General features: G+C 38.8%; 1 protein-coding gene across 3 annotated transcripts in view; it reads right to left on the reverse strand.

Moving 5' to 3' along the window:
- Positions 1 to 290: 290 nt before the first annotated feature.
- NR1H4 (nuclear receptor subfamily 1 group H member 4) overlaps positions 291 to 20,552 on the reverse strand; it is a 40,899-nt gene continuing 20,637 nt past the window's right edge. For 2 of the 3 annotated variants that reach the window (XM_027794198.2, XM_055808570.1), the window contains 7 exons: positions 18,319 to 18,471; positions 14,550 to 14,683; positions 13,941 to 14,039; positions 12,743 to 12,842; positions 11,079 to 11,225; positions 2,458 to 2,571; positions 291 to 1,140 (listed from right to left, as the gene is read on the reverse strand). In XM_027794198.2, the coding sequence (XP_027649999.2) occupies positions 902 to 1,140; positions 2,458 to 2,571; positions 11,079 to 11,225; positions 12,743 to 12,842; positions 13,941 to 14,039; positions 14,550 to 14,683; positions 18,319 to 18,471 (986 nt within the window). In that variant the 3' untranslated portion in view covers positions 291 to 901. The remainder of the gene's footprint in view (positions 1,141 to 2,457; positions 2,572 to 11,078; positions 11,226 to 12,742; positions 12,843 to 13,940; positions 14,040 to 14,549; positions 14,684 to 18,318; positions 18,472 to 20,552) is intronic. The other variant, XM_005242676.3, reaches the window with a different exon arrangement.

Below are 20,552 nucleotides of genomic sequence, written 5' to 3' on the forward strand. Positions count from 1 at the left end.
CGGTGCCGCCTCGCAGCCGGGCCAAGAGCAGCTTGGGCGGGCAGCGCCTTCCCCCGCGCCGCGGCCGGGGCGTCCCAGCCGAATGGGCTCACCTGGCTGGGAGCGGACCCCGGCACGAGGGACCCAGGGACCCACCCAGCCTGCCCACAGCCCCTGCGGGCATCGGGAAGGCCGCGCTGCCTGGCGCGGCGTTAGGCACCGGCCGCGCTCAGGGGTGTCGCTGGCGCCGTGTGTCACGGCCGCGGAGCGCCGCAAAGTCCTAACGCAAAATAACCTGTGATGCGCCTTCATGAAGTACAGATACCGTATAACTTTTACTTTAAAATCATAATGCAAACAAAGGTACATGTTTGTAGCATGAAAAGGGGGGTTTCTCTGTGTGTGTGGCTTTTCTCCATTACATAGTTTTTCATCTTCCGAAGTAACATCTTGCACGTGTTAGGTGAACACATTTCACAGTTAAACAGCAAATGACTATGGCATTAACTGTTTCAGCTGGTTTATTCCGGTAAATATCTGGAATATGTTCTTTAACGGAGGCCAAGCACAAAAGCACTGCAGTGGAAAAATCTGAACGGAAGCCTGTATGCCCCCATTTGTCCAGAGGAACTGTAATGGCAATCAGCTTAATTGCAGCAGGAATTAACAGGGTTCCTCTGAGGAGCTGGTGGACTCTTTCTGATTGGAAAATATAAATATAGGGAAAGTTATACTCACATCTGAAGAGCTGACAGCTAATTCTGTGTATAATGAACAAGATAGCTTTCATGAATCCATGGCATGTTTCTATAAAAATGCAGTAAAGAAAATTTAACGTACTGTGGGATATTTTTCTATGAAAACAAATGCTATGTGGTCCTTTAAAAAGATATTTCTCCTAAAATAAAACAAGAAGGATCCATCACTGCACATCCCAGATCTCACAGAGAAGCGGTGTGAATTTGTGATCATTCACTCTCCATGACATCAGCATCTCTGCATGATGATGGTTAAATGTCCGTAATTCTGTAAGACGGCCCAGAAGACATGCAAAGTGTTGAGGGTTATCTGGGTGGTGAAGTTTGCAAAATTTCTGTAGAATATCCAGCAGGGGTTCTTGAAGCCTTTCTACAGACTCTCTGTCCTTAATGTATTGCCGATCTGGTTACGGTTTTAAAAGAAAAAGTAATTAGCAAATATATGCTCTGATATGATGTTAATATTTACACTGATAAATTAATATAAAATATTCAAATATTTAAACTGGGCGTGATGTTCACACCTACCAAGAATATTTAATTTCAAATTAAGAGAGAATAAAAATACTTAACAGTGTATTTTTGGTTTGGGTTTTCATGTAAGCATCCCACTTCTAGATAGAGAAAACTTTCAACTTTTTAAAAAATTGGAGTTATAACTCAGAAATGTTTCTCTGGGGTTCTATCATCATCTCCCCGTGCAGTTCTGCACCTGAGTACAACCTGCAAGAACTAAACAGCATGGCATAAGTTCTTGGTGGCGTAGTACAACTGGGGAACTTGGCCAGTAGAGTGTACAAGCAGGTCACCAGGGAGAAATCAAACATCTTCATCCTCAGGTGAAATTTCTTTGTTAGAGAAAATTTGCCTTCTTATTTTGTTCATATGGAAGTTTGTGTTTGGGTATTTGGAAAGGGAGGAAAAGAGGAGCATGGGGTTTTTTGTCACTGAAATTTTTGGTGTAAAAAAATTTCCTGACCCATACTGACTCAAAGAGTGATGGAATTGCTTCACCTTCCCATCTTCCGTGAAACCTGATTTGTAAACCTCAGTGTCTGTCTTTTGTCCTGAAGCATCAGGCTTCTCCCATTCCTATGGTAGCCAGTTTGTTTGAGGCACTGTACAATTTGTCCATATTTTGTAGGCAGAGCTACAAAATTTGTGTTGTCAGAGAATTAGTTTTTACACCAAAGCCTGTCATCAGGGCTGAGATGCTATTGTGCCAACGCTTCTGAGAGATCAGTTTCCAACACTTGATAGTTGAGAGGGTAACTTCCTACTGTCCTGCTCTTGACAGCTGGTGTTTATTCAATAAAGGCTGAAGACCTTCATTGCCATTCTCTGTTCTAAGTTACAGGGTTTCCCAATTTCCTTCTCAAAAAGTGACATTCCACAATGCTCTGTAGTAGTGTGCATGTAACCACACCTGGCATTTTCTGAAGGAAGAAGCCTGTCATGCTAAGCAGTGAAGAGATACCAGTAATTTTTTTTTTTAAGCAGGGTATTTAGATATGGTTTTTTCCTTGTATGCAAAACTAGATGGTGTAGCAGGATATTTGGAGTTTGGATTTGTGTGCTTGTTTATGGTTTAACAACTGAATATACTGAATAAACATGTATACTCACTTTATGTAGAATGTAAGTTTTTACAAGTCTTAGGTCACATTCCTCATGCTTTTATTCCAAAACCACTAATATTTAATTCTGGATAAGAATTTACCTGGAGAGAGGATAACTATGGCTGTGAGCAGCGCGTATTCTTCCTGTGTCATCTTCAGCTCTCCAATGCTTTTATAAAAATTAAACATGGGAGTTATGAATTCAACTGAGATACCTGTCAAGGAAAAAAAATATTTTTTAATCATTGAAATAATCTGGTTTATTGCCACAGAGCAGTTATTAGTATTTGAAACCTGACTGTCTTGATGGGAGAAACTTACTACACAAATCAGGCCTGATGCAAAACAATTAGTTACAAAAGTGCAAGCACATCCTTGTTTTCCAGATCAGAGTAGAAACAGGCAAACACTGGCAATTTCTTTTCAGATGGTTTCAAGCAAATCTTTTCTTTCAAGCAATTCCTTTTCCTCTACAGGTTTGTCTATGTAGTTCTTCAGGACAAGTATCATACATGTTTTTCTCACTATCTACTGATATTCTGTCTTGTTTCCAGGATGCACAGTCTGCGAAACAGTCCCCATGTTTTCTTTATGGTAAATATACGGAAGGCTCTCAGGGTGTATGGTTTAATTCCAGACCAGCTCAGCTCTGCAGCTAACTGCCTTGGGCAGTTGCTTCAGTTGTCTCCATAAAGGGACTTAATTGCTCCTTTTATGTAGCCAGAAAATTTAACTAGGTCTAGGATTACCTGTATTCCAAGAGCAACTTGCTTGCAATTACTACTACCTTAAAGCATAAACTAGTGTATTACGAAGTACAGAGTCATAAATAATTAAAATCCAGCCCGATTTAAGGATGGGATCATGCAAATCTCTTGCCATCAGCAAAACCCTTTGGGGTTACCAAACTGGGACATGCTGATGGGGCTTCCTCTTAATGACTTTGTCATCAGGTCACGATGTTCTTAGCCTTAAATTAACAGATGTACTCCATTCTGCTTTTCGGTGTAAAAGAGAAGTAGATCCTGTGACATCAATTTATTTTTGTTAAATGGTGAGTCACTCAGAGCAGCCACTAGACCGTTGACAATGGCTGCTTGCCACTCTGGAGTGGTGACACTGACGAGGTATAGACATTCAAACCAGTGGTTCTACAGCAAGAGCTTTTGGCCTTCCTTGGCTGAAAGGATGGGAACCTCCTCTGTTCCCACTGATGAGGGTCACAGGATTTCTTGTAATTTTACTCTTAATTTTGAGCTGTTCTAGGAGAAGTCTTTATAACTTGGTGTGGAAACGGCATGAAATAATGTGGTTTTGAGCGTTGTATACAACGCAAAGCTGAAGTCCAGGACTGGTTAGGACTGGAGTGCCTCCAGGAGGGGAAGTTCAAAATGAAACTCATCAGGCGAAACTCAGAGAAACGAAGCATGAAGTCATTTGACTTAAACTACAAAACAGTCACATTTTGCTGTGACACTGAGAACTTACTTGTCAGTGGAATAGTTATGTGTCCCAACAGTGAAAGTATGGTCTCACAGGGTGTGATATGTTTTGTGGCTGAATGATGTGTTTAAACACGTGACATGAGCAACCTATGTTCACTTCAGATTACAAGCCACAAATCTTGTTTTTGTAACAAGTTTAACACTATTGAGAAGAGTCTAAACCAATTAAGCAGATGTATATGACGTGGGCCAGCTCATCCTGTGGAAGTCTGTAAGACAGCTGGAGCTTTACACAGAGCGAACTATAGTCATAGCATCTAATGTTCTACAAGTTTTATGTCATTAGTCATGAGCTTTAACTATTTAAATTTTGAACACTTATTGTTCCTGACTTTTGGGAAACGACCTCTGTCTCTCGGGCAGTTTTAAATGCCAAAGTTCCTAAGAATACGACATATGTAAGGAATACATACAGATGACACACAGAAGTCTTAAAGTTTGCATGACTCTAGAAACAGGAAAAAAAGTAAGTCTAGCTGAGCCTTAAAACAGAACAAACAGATTCCTTTCGTGGAAGTGAATAGCTTGGCAATGACATGAGAAAAGTCCAAGACAAAGTGGATATTTTTAGAAGTCTCTGTGCAAGGTATCATGCGCTCCTGGGCATGATCATCTTGGCAGCAACAGGAAATGGGAGGAAGTGAGCTGTGACTAACACTCCCATCATTTGTTTCTCATATTCATCATTTGATTTTTTTTTCTTCTCTTTTTTTTTGGGTCAGATTAGTTTTCAGCTGGATGAATTCATTGTTTTGCTGACCGCAGAGCTCCTCAAGTCCTATTGTCAACATAGCAGAAGTATGATGAAAATGATGCTGGTGAACAGGGTGTGGAACAACTAATTCAGGTCGTCACTGGTCCAGGCACTGTATAAGCATGCAGTAAAACAATCCTTGCCCCAGAAAGCTTATAATCTAACATTAAGAAATGGAAGCATGGATGGGTGAAGCAAAATATGAGTACAGATGTGGAAGCAAATGAAATTATGGCACAGAGCTTCTCTGCATTATTGTACTCCAAACAGAGAAATAAAACAAAACAGAAGAGGTGAAAGGGAGTAAAAAGGGATTACAGCAATGCCACCAATTTACTGCTTTTACTAAACAGAAAACTTTGAAATCTTTAAACAGATCTGTCACAAGACAATTATGAATTAAACCATGCAAAATGAGCAATTTTGACACTAGGGTAATGGAATTTTTCTTGGTTACTACTTTTGCCCTCATCCCATCAGTGCTGAAGTTTCCTTAATTCATCATCCTGTATGCACGTTGCACAGACTGCTGTTCCATCACAAGAGGGGGCTGTTTTCTAATGTGATTGAAAACGCTTCAGTTCGGATTTAATAAATTCCACCAGAAAGCAAAAAAGCAGGAAACCGATGTTTATAATTCCTGCTTTTTTTTTTTTTTTCTTATCTGTCGTACAAGATGTTGTCACTTCAATTCAGGTTATCAGAAAAATAATTATAGGCGATTTGGTGCTCATAACTGGAAAGGCTAGAGGAGAAATGAATTATATGGCTTTGCAAATGTCACAAATCATACTCCAATAGTGAAAAAGATCAAATAGATGAAGTTATATCACTGGTTTAATTGAGAACAGAAAAGTTAGCTCCACCTAACCCTCTTCATTTAGATCAGACAAGAGCCCTGTGCAGTGCTGTGTCACATAGTCAGAGCTTCCTGATCAGTGTTAATGGTGCTTCCTCAACTTTTTTTCAAAAGGATTTCAAAAACTTTGTTCATGCAGCATTATGGAAATAAGAACATGGTCCTCCTTCATGTTGCATTGTGCATCATTCTGAATTACACAGATTTTTACCTAACCAACAACCCAACTTCATCATCTGCAGAAGATAGTGCAATTCACTTTGATTTCTCTATGTTAATACATGACTGGCGGTAAACCCTGATGTAGTCAATGGGAAATAACTGCCTTTATCGAGTATGGCCTTGCAACATTAGACCAGACCAGATTTAAACCCATCAGCATTATTCATTCTGAACTGTTTTAGACCTTGCCTTTTTTAGGGTTTTGTTCCTATGATTTATCTCTGAAGGTAATATGACTGTTGCTTTCACAAGGTTTGCAGTTTCAAGCCATAAATACTTACCCGGTTAACGTAATCTTGGAATAGGTGCTATTACTGTGATACCGAGTCAGTATTGCCAGCTTTTTGAGACAGTGTTCTCTCTTCTAATTTGGTTGTTCAGTAAAATTGAATAATCTATTGCAAGAGGAAAGCTTGAGAGTAAGTACTAATTAACAGTAACTAGCACTGTGTGATTGATATGGATGAAGAGATCTTTTTTTTCTGATAAACATGGAGGTGCCAGTGGATATGAAGAGTATATTAGCAGCTGTTTTATGAAAATAAAATATATTAATTACTCACACAATTACATCTTATCTTTCACAGCGTTTCATCTACCAGAGCTGCTTTCCATGCTGCTTATGAGCTCTCCCTTCTAAGCTATTCAAATGCATCACTGCTCTTCAAACGCTTACCAAATTCACCCTATTGATGCCGAGAGCCGAAAAGGGGAAAATCTAGCCAGTAGAGAGGATACACCAGAGCATGTGCACATGACCTCTCCTCTGTCATCATCTTGTAGGGATTGAATAGCCAACTTAAATGAGAGGTTAGCATGTGCTGAGAACTCACAAGCAGGATAGCAAAAACGCATCTTCTCAAAAGCACCCAGTAGGACCACTGTGAAGCCATCATTGCAAGTAAAGAAACCTTAGTTAAAAAAAAAAAACAAACCCAACAACAACAAACAAACCAGACCTACAAGGAGGATGCAAATGACATTACCGCAGACCGTCCTTTGGCAGTGGCCTGAGTGCCTGCAGTCAGGAGGAAAGTGTGGTCTGGCACACAGCAGCAGCATCTGCACTGCCTTGAGCTAATCTTCATAGGTTGAGTCTAAATAAGTTTTTGGCCTGGAGAAGCACACTTATGCAGAAGAAAACTTCTTCATTATGAAGAAGAAAAACTCCCCTGTCATCTGCTCTTGTTTTCATGGGTATAAATTAACTCTGTAGAAACAATTTAAACACTTTTATCAACTTCATTTGTAATTCAGGAACCTGGCACTGGCTAACTTGGCATGGCAGATTGTGCAGGACTGTATGGGAACAGAAAAGCTCTTTCCTATACTCTTCAACTTAAAGCAGTCCTAATTTCTAAATGTTTTGGGCAGCGTGCCAGTTTGTGGTTGAGTCATAGGATGGTAAGTGTCTCCTTCCATGTGGAGGCACGTGACCATTTGGAGGGTTAGACATGTTGGACTCAGCAGTAAAGATAATTTCATTTTGTTTCTCTGCACACACCCCAACACAATGTGGGTTTGAAGCATCACTGTTACTGAGCACTAATAATCAAATAATAAAAGCCAAAAGCAATGGAAGTCACTAGGCATCTGCTCTGGTGCCAAATCTTGCCTTTGGCTGCAGGAGTCTGTTGTCCAAATGAATGAGAACTTTGTATCCCACATTCAAGGGCAAAAGGTGGCCTCTTGCCAATGCTTTGAAATTGGGGCTATTTCTTTTTTTCCTTGGATCTCACTGTACTTCAGTACCTGTAACTCATCCATGAAAAACAACAGTATATTTCACAGTGTCAGGTGTCCTGCTGCCAACTGAAAATCTGGGTCCAGATTCTTTCCCTTTCTGTCCATATCAGATAATATCTTATCCCTCAATACTGAAATTAGTAGAACTGCTCTGTAGAATAAAATGATGAAATAAAAATCTGTGTTTCTTCCTGATCACTGAAAGCCAGTGTCCTTAGGAAAACAAGCTATAAATGCTCACTGAGAAGACACTCAGTATCTCAGCACTGTTTTTAAAAAATATCATACTGCTCAATAACAGGGAGAATTTGCTTACAAAATAACAGAAAGAAACTGAGCATTAAATTACTAGGATGTCAGCCTTTCACAGAATGAGTCAATCAGTCACAACATGGTATATGCATAGTGAAGCATCAAATAAAATGAGTAAGTGGCACAAGCTCTCGTTAACACTAAATAAAATGTCTGTATTTCTCATAAATTCTCAGTATTGGAGTGAATAGGAGAGGATTTCAGTCTCAGGAGCAGCTAATAAAAGAATTTCCATAACACCTTATGGAGAAAGACCATCAAGCACAAAGGCAGTCACTGAGATGCACCAGGACTTGAGCAATACACTAAGCTAAGAAATAAAAATACACCTCATCAGCATGAGAATAAAAATGAATGCTGCTAATGCTCAAAGGTCATCATCACCAGATCTCTGGCTTCTTTATCAGGAAAAAACAAACAAAACCCCACAAAAATCTCTTCCATGCAATCTGACTGGGGAAGGTATAAATATTAATAGATGACAGCAGCTTTAAAGTGGACATGGTGACAGGTGACAGAAGTCCGGATAGCTTGTGACTTTCAGGCAGGATCCCCATGATCCTTCCTGATTTTATGGGTGCAGACATCAAGGCTTGACAACAGGACTTATGTGACATTCACACATTTGTCTACACCTAAAAATATGTGGACAGAAGTTCTGACTAACAGCAATAATTTATGGCTGATGGCCTTACAGTGTTTAGGAACTCACTAGGAGCCATGAATAATTCTGATGCTTCTTCTTCATTTATTACCTATAAATTTAGTTTCTAAATTCTCACTCAACAATCATTGCATTTCCTCTGCTGGTCTCTATTTCTGCAGGGTGTTTCAGTTCACTGCATTTAGTCTTTAGTTTTTCAGTGAAGTATATGTAAAAAAAAAAAAAAAATCCCTGTTTCCAAATTTATGTGTAACTTTCTTGGGATTTCTTCTTTGACTTCGGTTTAACGTCTTCTGGCCAGTCTTACCTCTTAGACCAGTCTATAATATGATACTGGCCAGCTGCAGATTTTGGTAGCATTGGTCCTTAACTGGGCAAGGCTGGAAGAGACTTCTTAAGTTTCTACCCTACTAGCATGGTTGGTACAGGCTATTATTCCACCTAGAGCCCTGGTGTGGAGCCCTATGACATGCAGGAGTGTGAACGGCATATTTAATATTTTTGAAAGCTGTATGGGTAAACAATGATAACAGAAGAATTTGGATGCCTTTCTTTCATTTTATTTAAGTTCAAGACATCTGAAAATGACCAGATTTAAACCACAAAGGCATTTTTGAAAGAATGCAGCCGGCAGCAAGTAAGCTGGATAATGCATTATCCTCCTGTAATATAAGGAGGGAAAAATTCTAGCAGCAGTATTTCCTCTTATGTCCCCGGCTTGATCCTGGCTTGAGGGAAGATGTTTTAGAGAGCCTTTTCCAAGAGCTAAAAGATATAGATATATATCACACTAAAAAAGTTACTGTGTTTCATTTCTTGGGAGCTATTCAGCTCAAGTTTTGGTCTGATCCAGAACTCATTTTTAATTTACCTGGGAGGCTTTTTTCCCCACAGAAAACAAGGATTGCAGGAAGTCTTCCTGTGGAGTAAATAATACCACATTTGAAATCATTGCTTGTCTTGAAATTTTCTCCTGCACAAAATGCTATTTTTTAAATCTGCTTCAGGACAGTTAAATAAGATTACTGCAGGTTACAATGTCATATTCCAGATAGTTGTGTTATGATATGAAATGCTATCTTTAAGTCTAGCACTCAAAAAAAAAAAAAATAATTGCATCTCATCTGGACTCAATAGTTGCAGAGAATTAACAGGGTATTTTAAAATTATGACTAAGGAAAAAAACATTGGTATGACATAATGGCTTATTTAATGTTCTGGATCAAAGTATTTCCTGCTTCTATTTTTTATGAAACAGTTGACACCTTCAAGAAAAAGGTTGATACTCACTGTATAGATTACAAGAAAAAGGTTGATACTCACTGTATAGATTAGAGAAGCTTTCAGTAATCATGTATTCATATGGATTCATTTCTCTAAGACCTATTTTTATCAAAAATTTAGGTTATAATCCAATAGGAAATCTTTTAATGAAGACATTTGGATCCATGACAACTCATTACAGTTTCCAGGAAATATGTCTGGCCTTCTTGGCATACTGCATACTTCTCTGCCTGCAGAATCTGGACCAGAAACTATCCATACCACCGTGGAAGTCACCATTTCCAGTCCATCGAACAATAGCCTCATGTTAAAACAAAATGAAATATAAAACCCTACAAAATATAAACCTAGAAATGAGTGTATTAAGCCAAAATAAATACATACCTTCAGCAACTGAGTTATTCTCAAGTTCCCTAACTCCTTTTCATATATTTATATAAAAATATATAAGTATTGGCCTAATTTTGCATACATCAGTAGTACCTTCATGTAACTGATTCTAAGAGTTTCAGAACTGAGTTCAAGCCCATTTCTATGACTAGTATTGACATTTAATGTTCTCCTGTCTCTTCCTCTTCTGACCATTAGAAAGGAAGGCCAGAAGCCAGAATCTGTAGATAGACTCTCCGATTCAGAACTGTTGTTACATTTGAATTTAGTGAGGATTGGGTAAGGTCTGCTGGTCAATACAGAAAAAGGCAAAACACTCAGTGTTGCATCAGTGGAGCACAAAGAATATATAACAATGCAAAACTTTTCTTTGCCTGCTTTAGGGAACAAGCAATATCCAGCCCTGTTTGGCTTTTTCATAATTATTAAGATTTATGTGTAGAACCAGTAGAGTTTACCATAGCCTGTGAGCCTTTGATGGACCTTAAGAAGCAGAAAACATACTGTGAACATGCCATGTTTATAATTCTATGCACCTTGTGCAGCGTGACTCAATTTTGCCAAACTGACCCTAAGAGTAGGTGGTTCCCTTCTGTCATCTCCAGTAACATCCTAAAATCTTTTTTTTCTTTCCTTCTTATAGTGATTGCCTTTGAAAACATAAATAATTGATATTTTGTGTGAATAATTTGAAATGGTGGTATTTCTTCCTCATCACTTTTCATGCTTATTGTTGGAGCCTTGCACTGGGTTTATTTGATATAGTGTTGTTCAAAATACTTGCAATGTATTTATAAATAAACCTTTACCTTATGACCTTTAGACTCAAGGCTGAGTTAGATTTGTTCTAGTTAATATAAAGAACAACAATCAGATAAACCTGTTTCAGTGCTAATAAACAATTTTACTAGCTTTCCAAGGGCAAAATACTGACACAGAAATGCCATGGTGTGGTTTGTTTTTTCCTTGTTAAACAAGATACTTACCACTGTTGCGAATTCTTTCTTCTAAAAGGACAGTGTGTCCTGTAGGAAGTTTCCTACTGAAGATCTCAGCCGAGCGGAGGAACATGGCTTCTACTGCTGAGCCCTTCAACAAAGCAATCTGATCTTCATGATCAAGGGTTTGGAAGCCTTGGGAGATGGTAGAGATAAGTAAGGCAGCAACAGAAAAGTCCCCACTACTTTCTGTCCTGAAGTTCTTGCATGTGAGGTGCTACACATCTGTGTAAGCTTTGTGTTGTCAGTAGGGTTGCCAAGTACTGCAGAAATTGAAACCCAGATTCCAGAAAATGACGCAGATTTGGACCTCACCAAAGTTTATGAGAATTAGACTTGTGTTTCAGTGTTCATGGTACTTTAGGAAGAACATGATAAGGAAATTCTAGTGGCGTAGCGTAACCAATAGTGGGGATTTTGTCTAGCCTGGTGCTGCACCCTAACATTTCCACCAGAGCTCTCTATACTCTCCTACTGCCATGCTGCTTTCAGCCCTTTCCATACTTTGATGGCAAAAATCAGCATTTGAAGCATCTAATTTTAAATATTTCACCTTACCTTTGAACCAATATACTATTTTACATAGAGCTTCCTGCTGTGTTTTAAATATGCATTTCTCTTTTTGGAGCAGAAAGACTCTAGAATCCACTGAAGATACCAGGAGAAATTTGCTAACTTCTGTGAATACACAGCTGCTCCTCTGAAGAAGAACGGGGAGCTGAAGATAATGGCAAACTCTCCTCCTGCTTGCCAATGCAGGTACCCACCTTATACCACCCCCACCCACCCACCCCGATATTCTGTGAGGAAGCACAGAAAAAGATAATGAAACGAAAAGGTGACAAATCCTGCCAGACATACTCTAAGTCAACACTGAAAATAGTAGATTATTCAATTAAAAAGCTCCTCTTTTCTTCCTTTCCTACAAGACAGTATCCCAGTTAGCATAAAAAAAATACAGCTGCAGTGCTAGGCTTTGAACCAAGTCTGTAACACACAGAGGAAGGGTCAATATGATGGGATTGCCAGGAAAATGTTTTCATACACTTAAGTGTTACAATTCACCTTCCTTAATTACAAGGAACCTGTATCATGCCCAGTGTTTGCTCTTGATGTAACACCAACTTGGGAATTGAAAAAAATAGTAATGATACACTCAGATTTTCAGTGCTTTTCCATAACACTCCATGCAAGCACCATAAATACTGGTGCCACCAACTAGGCAAAGTCCTTGGTTAGGACTCACAGTTCAGTGGATATCATGACCTAGAGGCTTTGCTAGAAAGGCAGCAAAGTGAGTGGAGCGGAGCGGCAAGGGTTAGTGGTAATTTAGAGGCAGACTATTTGGCATTGAAGTGATATATGAAAATAAAATCTCTCTAGAGACACACAACCCCTTTCTCTGAGCATTTTGTTTGTTTGTCAATAGGTAAAGAGCGCTACATCTCAGAGTGGCAGTGTTTGAATTATTCAACGTATTATTCCTCTGAGTACAAAGCTCCTTCTCTTTCGAGAGTGTCTGAAGAACACACGTGTCAGAAGAGGCAGCATTTTTATACAGTCTTCAAAATATACACAACAACCACCAAATGGCAACTGAAAGGCATGTGAACTTTGCAATAACAAAATTTGCCCCAATGCAGTGGATATACCTGGTAGTTTTTTAGTGAATTCCACAAGAACCTGCACATGGCTGGTAGCCATTTCTGTTAAAATCAGAAAATTTCCTTCAGCACTGAATTCCTCGTGTAACTGTTAAAAATCAAATCAAACAAAATATGTTAATATTGTCACTTTGCATTTAAAAGCATAAAATACAAGAATTTTCAGACTAGATCAGGAAAGAGGTCCATCTAATGCTATAATTTGTCTCCAGTGGTTGTCAAAAAAAGGTATTTTGGAAGGCAAAGTAAGAAATAAGAGAAGTGGCGAGTCTCCTTTCCTCTGGAATATCTGTCTCACTTTCAGTGTTGTGTCTAACAATCTATGATTTAGGCACTTTCTGAGATAGAAGTTCTATGTGTACCGTAATAATTAACCAAAAGCCTTATTATCCATTAATTTGCCTATTCCTTTTTTTAACATATTTTTGGTTTTGACCTCCTCAACCTCCCATGCAAATAAGTTCCACAAGTTAGTCATGGGTTATTCAACCCTCTTACTGCAAGTGTCTTCCTTTTAGTTGTCAAAGTTGATGACTTAGGAGATAATTTTCTACAGTCATTTGAGTTTTGTGTTTTTTAAAGATCAAACATGACAGTTTTGTTAAAAAACATAATCTCTCTTAAATCCTTTTTTCCTCTTCAACCTTTTTCCATCCTCCCACGAAAGCCAGGAGTTCCTAAAGGGGAAAAAATAATTTCTAGAAAGTAGAGGAAAAGGAAAGAAGAGGAGATGAAACAAAAAAACCAAGCCTAGAAAATGTTGGGAAGTTGGATTAAAAAAAATGAAATATTTCCAAGCTTCCAGGCTGGTGTTTTTATAGAAAAGAAGCTTGGCTGCAGGTCAGACTCAAATCACGGCCTGTACTGACAATGTCAAAATCACAGCTCAAACCAGCAAAGGTTTGATAAACCTTTAAGTTAAAGGATAGATTTGAGCATAAAAGTGTATTGCCAGAGTTGAAACCTTTTCCCTAGCATTGGTGTTTGATAAACAAAGGCGTGGTCTGACTGTTGACTGAATGGGAGAGATTCTGCCCCACTTGCAGCATGTTTTAACTGTAAGCTTTTACCCATAGTTTGCTCTACTGTTTACTACACCTACTTATACTGAGTACAAATATTTTCTGCCATGTAATTCTCAGCTTCGTTGTGTGCATCTCACAAATGAATTTATCAGTGTACTTACTAGTTTTTTTGACACCTCCTGTGGTATTTGTTGCTTACTGTATGAATCCATGATGTAATCTAGAAGGTTCTGCTGTTCTGGGGTAAATTCTACTCTCTCCTATACTGGCAAAAAAAAAAAGCCCATCATGAAATGCAGTCATAGAAATGATCTAGCATTTCTTGCTTTAAGCAAAAGCTATACATTATTTCTCACACTTGGAGATCAATCAGACAAGAGTTTTGCTGGTCACTGAGATTTCTATAGAAGTCTACAGAAGAGAGGTGTATAATGCTTCTAAACTGCATGAGTTTGTGTAGTTTATTACTAGAAATAAGGAAATGTTTAGCAAATAACTTTAATATCACACCTCACTGTACGTGATATATATGTGAGATATGTCTCACAGAAAAAATACTTTATGGGTTTTATAGGTGCTTTATTGAGTTTTGACTAAAAATATCAGAACTACTTCTATAGTCAAGGTATTTCCTTGACTTGGTGGGAGATGGAGTTTTAATTAATACAGACAGCTCCAGAGAGTTTACAAGTACTCTGTATTTACTGTACTAGCCACATTTAGCTCAAACATCACCACTGCTGTACGAGCTATTACAAGAGTTGCCTTACCCTATATATTTTAGTTGTAGACGTCACTTGTTTCATGTCATGGCCTTCGTTATCTTCATTGACCGTCTCATCTGGGAGCTGTTTCACATTTTTCCTTAGCCTTTTTGACTTGCATTGTATTTCTGTTAGCAGACCTAGAACACATAATACAACAGATAGCAACTGGTTTTATATATGCATTAGGCACTGAATAGGTACGTAAACATGCCCATGAATGCCCTTTACACTAACAAACCCACTTACCTGTGCAGATCATTTCCTGATCATGTCATTATCTTTGGATATGAGTCTAATGAGACACACTAAGTACACACTAACGAGCAGTCTCACCAGCAGGAGCCCATCTGCAGAGCAAAACAGTTGGTTCTGGTGACCCAGCATCCACACAGTATGCATGTCGGCGTTCTTACTTTGGACCAGTTCTGATCTGGTCTTACAGACAGAAAACCCATTAGGGATGGTAGTCTGCTGGAGTGTGTCTTTGGTTTAGTTTCATCCGAAAGAAAACCCCTTCATGTGCTCCAAGACCCAGACCAAAGCACAATAAATGGGAACAACTGAAAGACTGTCATCAAAAGCGTGATCCTCATCCGATCCACAACAGTAATCAAGGTGCACCTGTTCTTACACAAAGGGCACTGGCTGTTTTCAATAGTCCTTCAGGCAATAGTATGGCAGTAATGCAGAATCTTCGCACAGAAAGCCCACTCAGAAGAGAGGACTCCAGGGCTTTAGCCATTACAGTGTCATGGTATGGATAGACCAACTGCTGAAAATGCAGGCTCAGAATTAATTCAGGCTGGCAAATGTACCTTTAAAATCTATTTATTTTAAATGTTACCTGGTTGGTCTTGCTATTTTGCTTTTTATTGTATTAGAGGACTGAAAAAAGCCCTGGTTTTATTGTAGAGTTTCACTCGCCCTAATGAAAGGATTTTTGCATTTGGGGGGATGGGGGGTGTTCTAGATTACATTTCAGTACTTTGAACCAGGGAGCATTCTTGTGTGGATGTCATAAAAACTAGCAATTTGCTTGTGCTAACAAAAAAAAGGGACAATAGGTACCCTACACTACCTGTGGAAGACAGCCAGAAAGCACAAATGAAAAAGTAAACATCTAAGTACTCCTCTAAAAATAAACGTATCATCACAGGGCTTTTTTGCTTCTTTATCATTTGTTCTTTCTTTTTTTTTTTTTTTTTTTGCTTCTTTTAAGTATCCTTCTCATTCTTCACCTTTGAAACTACGGAGCAGGAAAAGAGGCTCATTCAGTGAGTATATGATGGTGGAGGAAGATACCATGAAAACAGTGAATATCATTGTGAATGTTTTTAATTTCCTGTTTAAGCACTATATAAAATAACCTACCTGAACTGCTGAGAGAAGAGGAAATTTACATGACTAAAATAAGACCTGCAAATAATACCTTGAAAGGGGGGAATAGGAACGATGGAGATAATAATTGGTATCGAGCCATGTAATTTGTGCTGCCTTTCAGCATCATAGATTTCTTTTTCTAAATTATTCAGTGCATCCTTTGGCAGTGTTAATGGGCTTGTACTGTTTTCTACCAGCTTAGGGTCCAGTCTACTACCTTCCTAGGAAAAATTTGGTTGACAATTGCCTTAAGCAGTAAGACAGATTTTTCTCACACCTCCTGCTACTGAGTAGTACCTTGACATCTTATTACAGCTCCATTTTAGTTACCTGAAAAACTGATGTGAGAGACAGGACTTTGCTTTTTACCTCAGAGATAGCTAGGTTTCGATGGGTATTAAATGGGTATTGCCTTCCAGGAAGAGTGGCAGAACCTGGGTCTTCCCTAGGTAGATATTTCACCCAAGAAACTTGAAGTTTGTATCAAAATGACAACAAATGACTGAAACTGATGGTTAGTAATTTTGATCTGTCTGTGGATTGTGTATAAAGGGCAGGAGTAGGATTGTTGTGTAGCCATGCCATAAATATTTATAAGGCTTTACCTCCTTGTGTAGAAGGAGAGAAGAATCCACAGAGCTTGCAATTACAATCCTACAAAATGAGTAGGTGAAACAAAGATCAAGGCAACCTTTTATTTCCTAGTATATTTTTTTCTGAACAAATGCTCTATATTACTAGAAGCTTTGTGTTTTACTGTCCTGAATTGCCTTGAACTAAAAGCAATTATACAGCATACTCCTACTTAAAAGCCATTAAACTGTACCTTGACAAACATCCTCATTGCAGTGCATTAGAGCATGCTTATGGTTAAGTCATGAGCAACACGAGCTGCCCAGTGTTTCCGTTGCAGAGAGAGAGAATCAGATGGCAGTAGCACTCACTGGCTTTTATTTCACATATGCCAGTTTGTGAAAACGATAGGCCAGCTTAAAAGTTTCATGTGAGCCCAGTCAGTATTACTTACACTGACCTATTTTTGGGGGGTTTTGGGGTGATCGGTTGTTTTTTGTTGTACTGAGTCACTCAGGCTATTTTGAACCCTCAAAATTTTGGAACAATGTATCTGGAATCACCATCACAGACGAGCTGTTATCCTCTGACACTTACAGACACATTGAGTGCTGTCATCACAGTGGTGGCGTCTGCTCATATATTTACGTATTGCATGAGAATATGTCATATCTTGGGATCTTTGTAGCCTGTTCAATTTGCAGAATGAAAGATTAATTACATTATGCTGGCAATGCATTCCAGATATTGATGGAGCTTATTGTTTCTCACAAAACCAACAGTTAATATAGCATCTTCTGATCAGATTGAGGGATAGAAGTATATTAAAAATTCCAAGTAGATTAATTTCCTGTATGAACCTAAATTGGTTTCACACATATGTGTATGCTAAAATGATTGGAGCCATCAAGAAAAATAAATTGTAGCTCGGTTCATGAAAGGCAGAAGAGCAGATGTTTACAGATGGTTTTCAGGAGCAAGCTTGCAAAAATAATGGATCTAACAACATTTTCTGTCAAAATGGAATTTTAAATGTGTTTAAAGTTGCCCTCCAATATACCTGTTATTCTAAGTTATGCAATGTGAAGCTCAATGAAGTTTATATGCTGCTGGTCTGAATAGAAAATTCACTTTAATATGACATATTATAAACTCTACCAGATTTATTTCTGGATACAGTTCTACCTATGTGCCTATATGCAAGGCAGGAAAATCTATAGTGCCACAAGAAGAGCTAATGAGACTATAATAAAGGGCTAGCCCTTAGCAGGCTTTGCGTGATTGCTGGGTGATGTCTGGGAACATACACTTGGCAAGTCCACTGAAACTTCCTGCTAGCAGCAGTCCTCCTCTTTTCTTGAAAATGACATTGTTTGAATGCCAAAATTTGGACTTGGCTAACAATAACTTGACAGGGAGAGCCCCAGAAAGAGTAGCTAAGGGAAGCACCAGGACTTTCCTGCTCTGGCTCCCACAACACTGCAAACTCCTTGCTCCTGGGGAATCTCCCATAGACTCACTTCTCCTGGTGCCTGCTTTTCCTTTCTGTTCAAGCAGACTAATGGCTGTCATCTAGTGCAGGACAGCCCTTCCTTAACATTTGCTCAACTCTTACACCTTTGTGCACCGACCACCAACTAAATCCCATTGCTTGTAAGTGCACATTCACCTTTTTCAACAGGATTTGATACACAGACACAGCAGCATCTTTCATGCACCTTCCACCTGCCAGATGATATCTTTCATAGATTTATTATTAAAACCAGCCTAACTGAATAAATACAGTATTTGAGGCACACTGACTATATGATGCAAATACCTGTATACATACATTCAGCCAACATGCCCATTTGCTTGCATTTCCTTAGACGGCACTCCTGGCATTTTCTTCTCATGTACATGTCCATCTCACAGTTGCCTCCATTTTTACACTTGTACACTGCGTTTTTTGTGATGCTTCTTCTGAAGAACCCTGCACAACACAACAGTGACACAGATGAAAACTCTCAAAGCAGCAAAGCAATCAAGTTGAAGAACACCTCTGTCTTCATTGGGTTTTCTGAATGACACATTTTCTACTGCACTGTTTCTTTCAGTGCTTAGATTGCCATATTCCTTATATTTATGTTGACAACAGTATCAAAGTCATATAATTTAATAAATCAACATGATAAATGATGGGCCCAAACATTAGGCATTAGCCCAAGGTAAGGTCCTAGAACTGTGGATGTTGAGAAAAATCAGGCCCAAATCTGAAACCTGGCAGAAGCAGGGTGAACACCAGCACTCGAGCTGTAGGGTGATATCATATAAACAGCTGGTGAAAAAAACATGAATCTGTTAAGTCTCTTGAGGTACAGGATGTGCAGAAAGAGAGTTGAGTAACTCGTCACCATTCCCTCAGTTCCTGGGAGCTGCAGAAGCTCCACATACTGGTCTGCTTGCCCACCCCCAAGTTTAATAAGAAAGCTACATTGTACCCACCTGTTGTACATGTGGCCTCCTTCGCTGTTTACAAGATACTCCATCCTCATTCACTAAATATTATCCACCTGATGAGTTAAGGAGTCACCTAATTTCACCTACACAGGCAGTTCTACTGGTAACATTACTAAAGTCACTCCAAAACTACAGAGTGGCAACTGCAAACAGCTACTGATACAAGAAATTGAGAAGACCTTTGCTCAGTCTGTCCAAATCTCCTATTTGGCTGCTGCCTAGCACACCTCTGAGCGGCACCGTGGGCAAACATGGCATGCTCAAGATATTAAATGCAATTGAACAAGGGTCATCACAAAACAACAGAGTTGTAGCTGCCAATGATGACTTGAATATTTACTGAATTTTTAGTGCGACTTACTGTGCCATCATAATCTTTTCACGTTGTCCTTGATATGGCAGAGACTAGCATCAGCTACAGAGGGAATCAGTTCTCCTCCACATCCAACAGCAGGTTTCTGAAATAGACTCCTGGAAGCTCCTGCTGGCACATCACTGACTTATGGTGCATTTCCAACTAGAGCTATGTGTAAATTTACATTAATCAGAGCTATTTACAAAGCTTTTGCTTTCTTATTGCCACTGGCTGGCACAGTAAAACCACCATCGTTTTCCAGCCTGGCATTTTGATGGACTAAGAGAGGCACCAGATATGACCCGGTCTTCCATACTCAAATCACAAGGCAGATGTGAATATGAATTTTTGTCAGTTGCAGGATTTTTCTGTGTGTTTTCAGAATGTGTTCAGCTAAGATACTGTCCCCCTGAATCTAGGCAGTATAACAGATGACGTGATGATTTTGCCATTGGCCCATGTTTTTATAATTGCATAATCTCTCCCAAGCACCAATGTGTAGCTACCAGTAAAACAATTCCACTATCTGGTAACAAAAAGTCTGGCATTTCTCTGAATCTGCTGTAATTCCTGCTTGAAATCTGTTCCATGCTGTCTGTTTTATTGGCTGCTTTTCAGATAAATACAGTTGACTGGCATCAGTCTCTTTTGAAATGCAGATTGCTTAGAACCTCCAGCAGCCCCAGGCATTATTTTTATTCATCATTCACATGATGTTTAATACATTACCATTTACTGGCCAGGGAAGGGAGAATAAGGCCTGGATTTGAGCGGTTATGTTTTCAGTGTCAGTTAAAGGCAACTGCATCTGCTTTACGTAATTTATGAATTTTATTTGTTAAATTTGAATCTTGTAAATTGTAACACATATTAATGAGTAGTAGATGTTGAAAAGCTCTGCACAAATATTTATAACATTATAAGTCCAATTGATGACTTCATAACTCACCCTACCCACAAGGTGTGCATTCGCTTTTTCATGGAGAAACAAAGAAAAAGAGCTTTAGTAAATAATTCTTCTAAAGTATGTAAAAATATGAAAGAAAAATGCAAAAATATGGATGAAAAAGCTAGGAACCAACAAAATTCAAGCAGTCAAATATTTTCTGTTAATAACAAAGTGTTTGAATGAGTGAAATGATATGAAATGAAAAGTGAAATAATTTTTTTGGAAAAGTAGTTTTAATCCTATTCTTGCT

Source organism: Falco peregrinus, chromosome 6 (genome assembly GCF_023634155.1).
Source record: "Falco peregrinus isolate bFalPer1 chromosome 6, bFalPer1.pri, whole genome shotgun sequence".
In the NCBI taxonomy this organism is placed as follows: domain Eukaryota; kingdom Metazoa; phylum Chordata; class Aves; order Falconiformes; family Falconidae; genus Falco; species Falco peregrinus.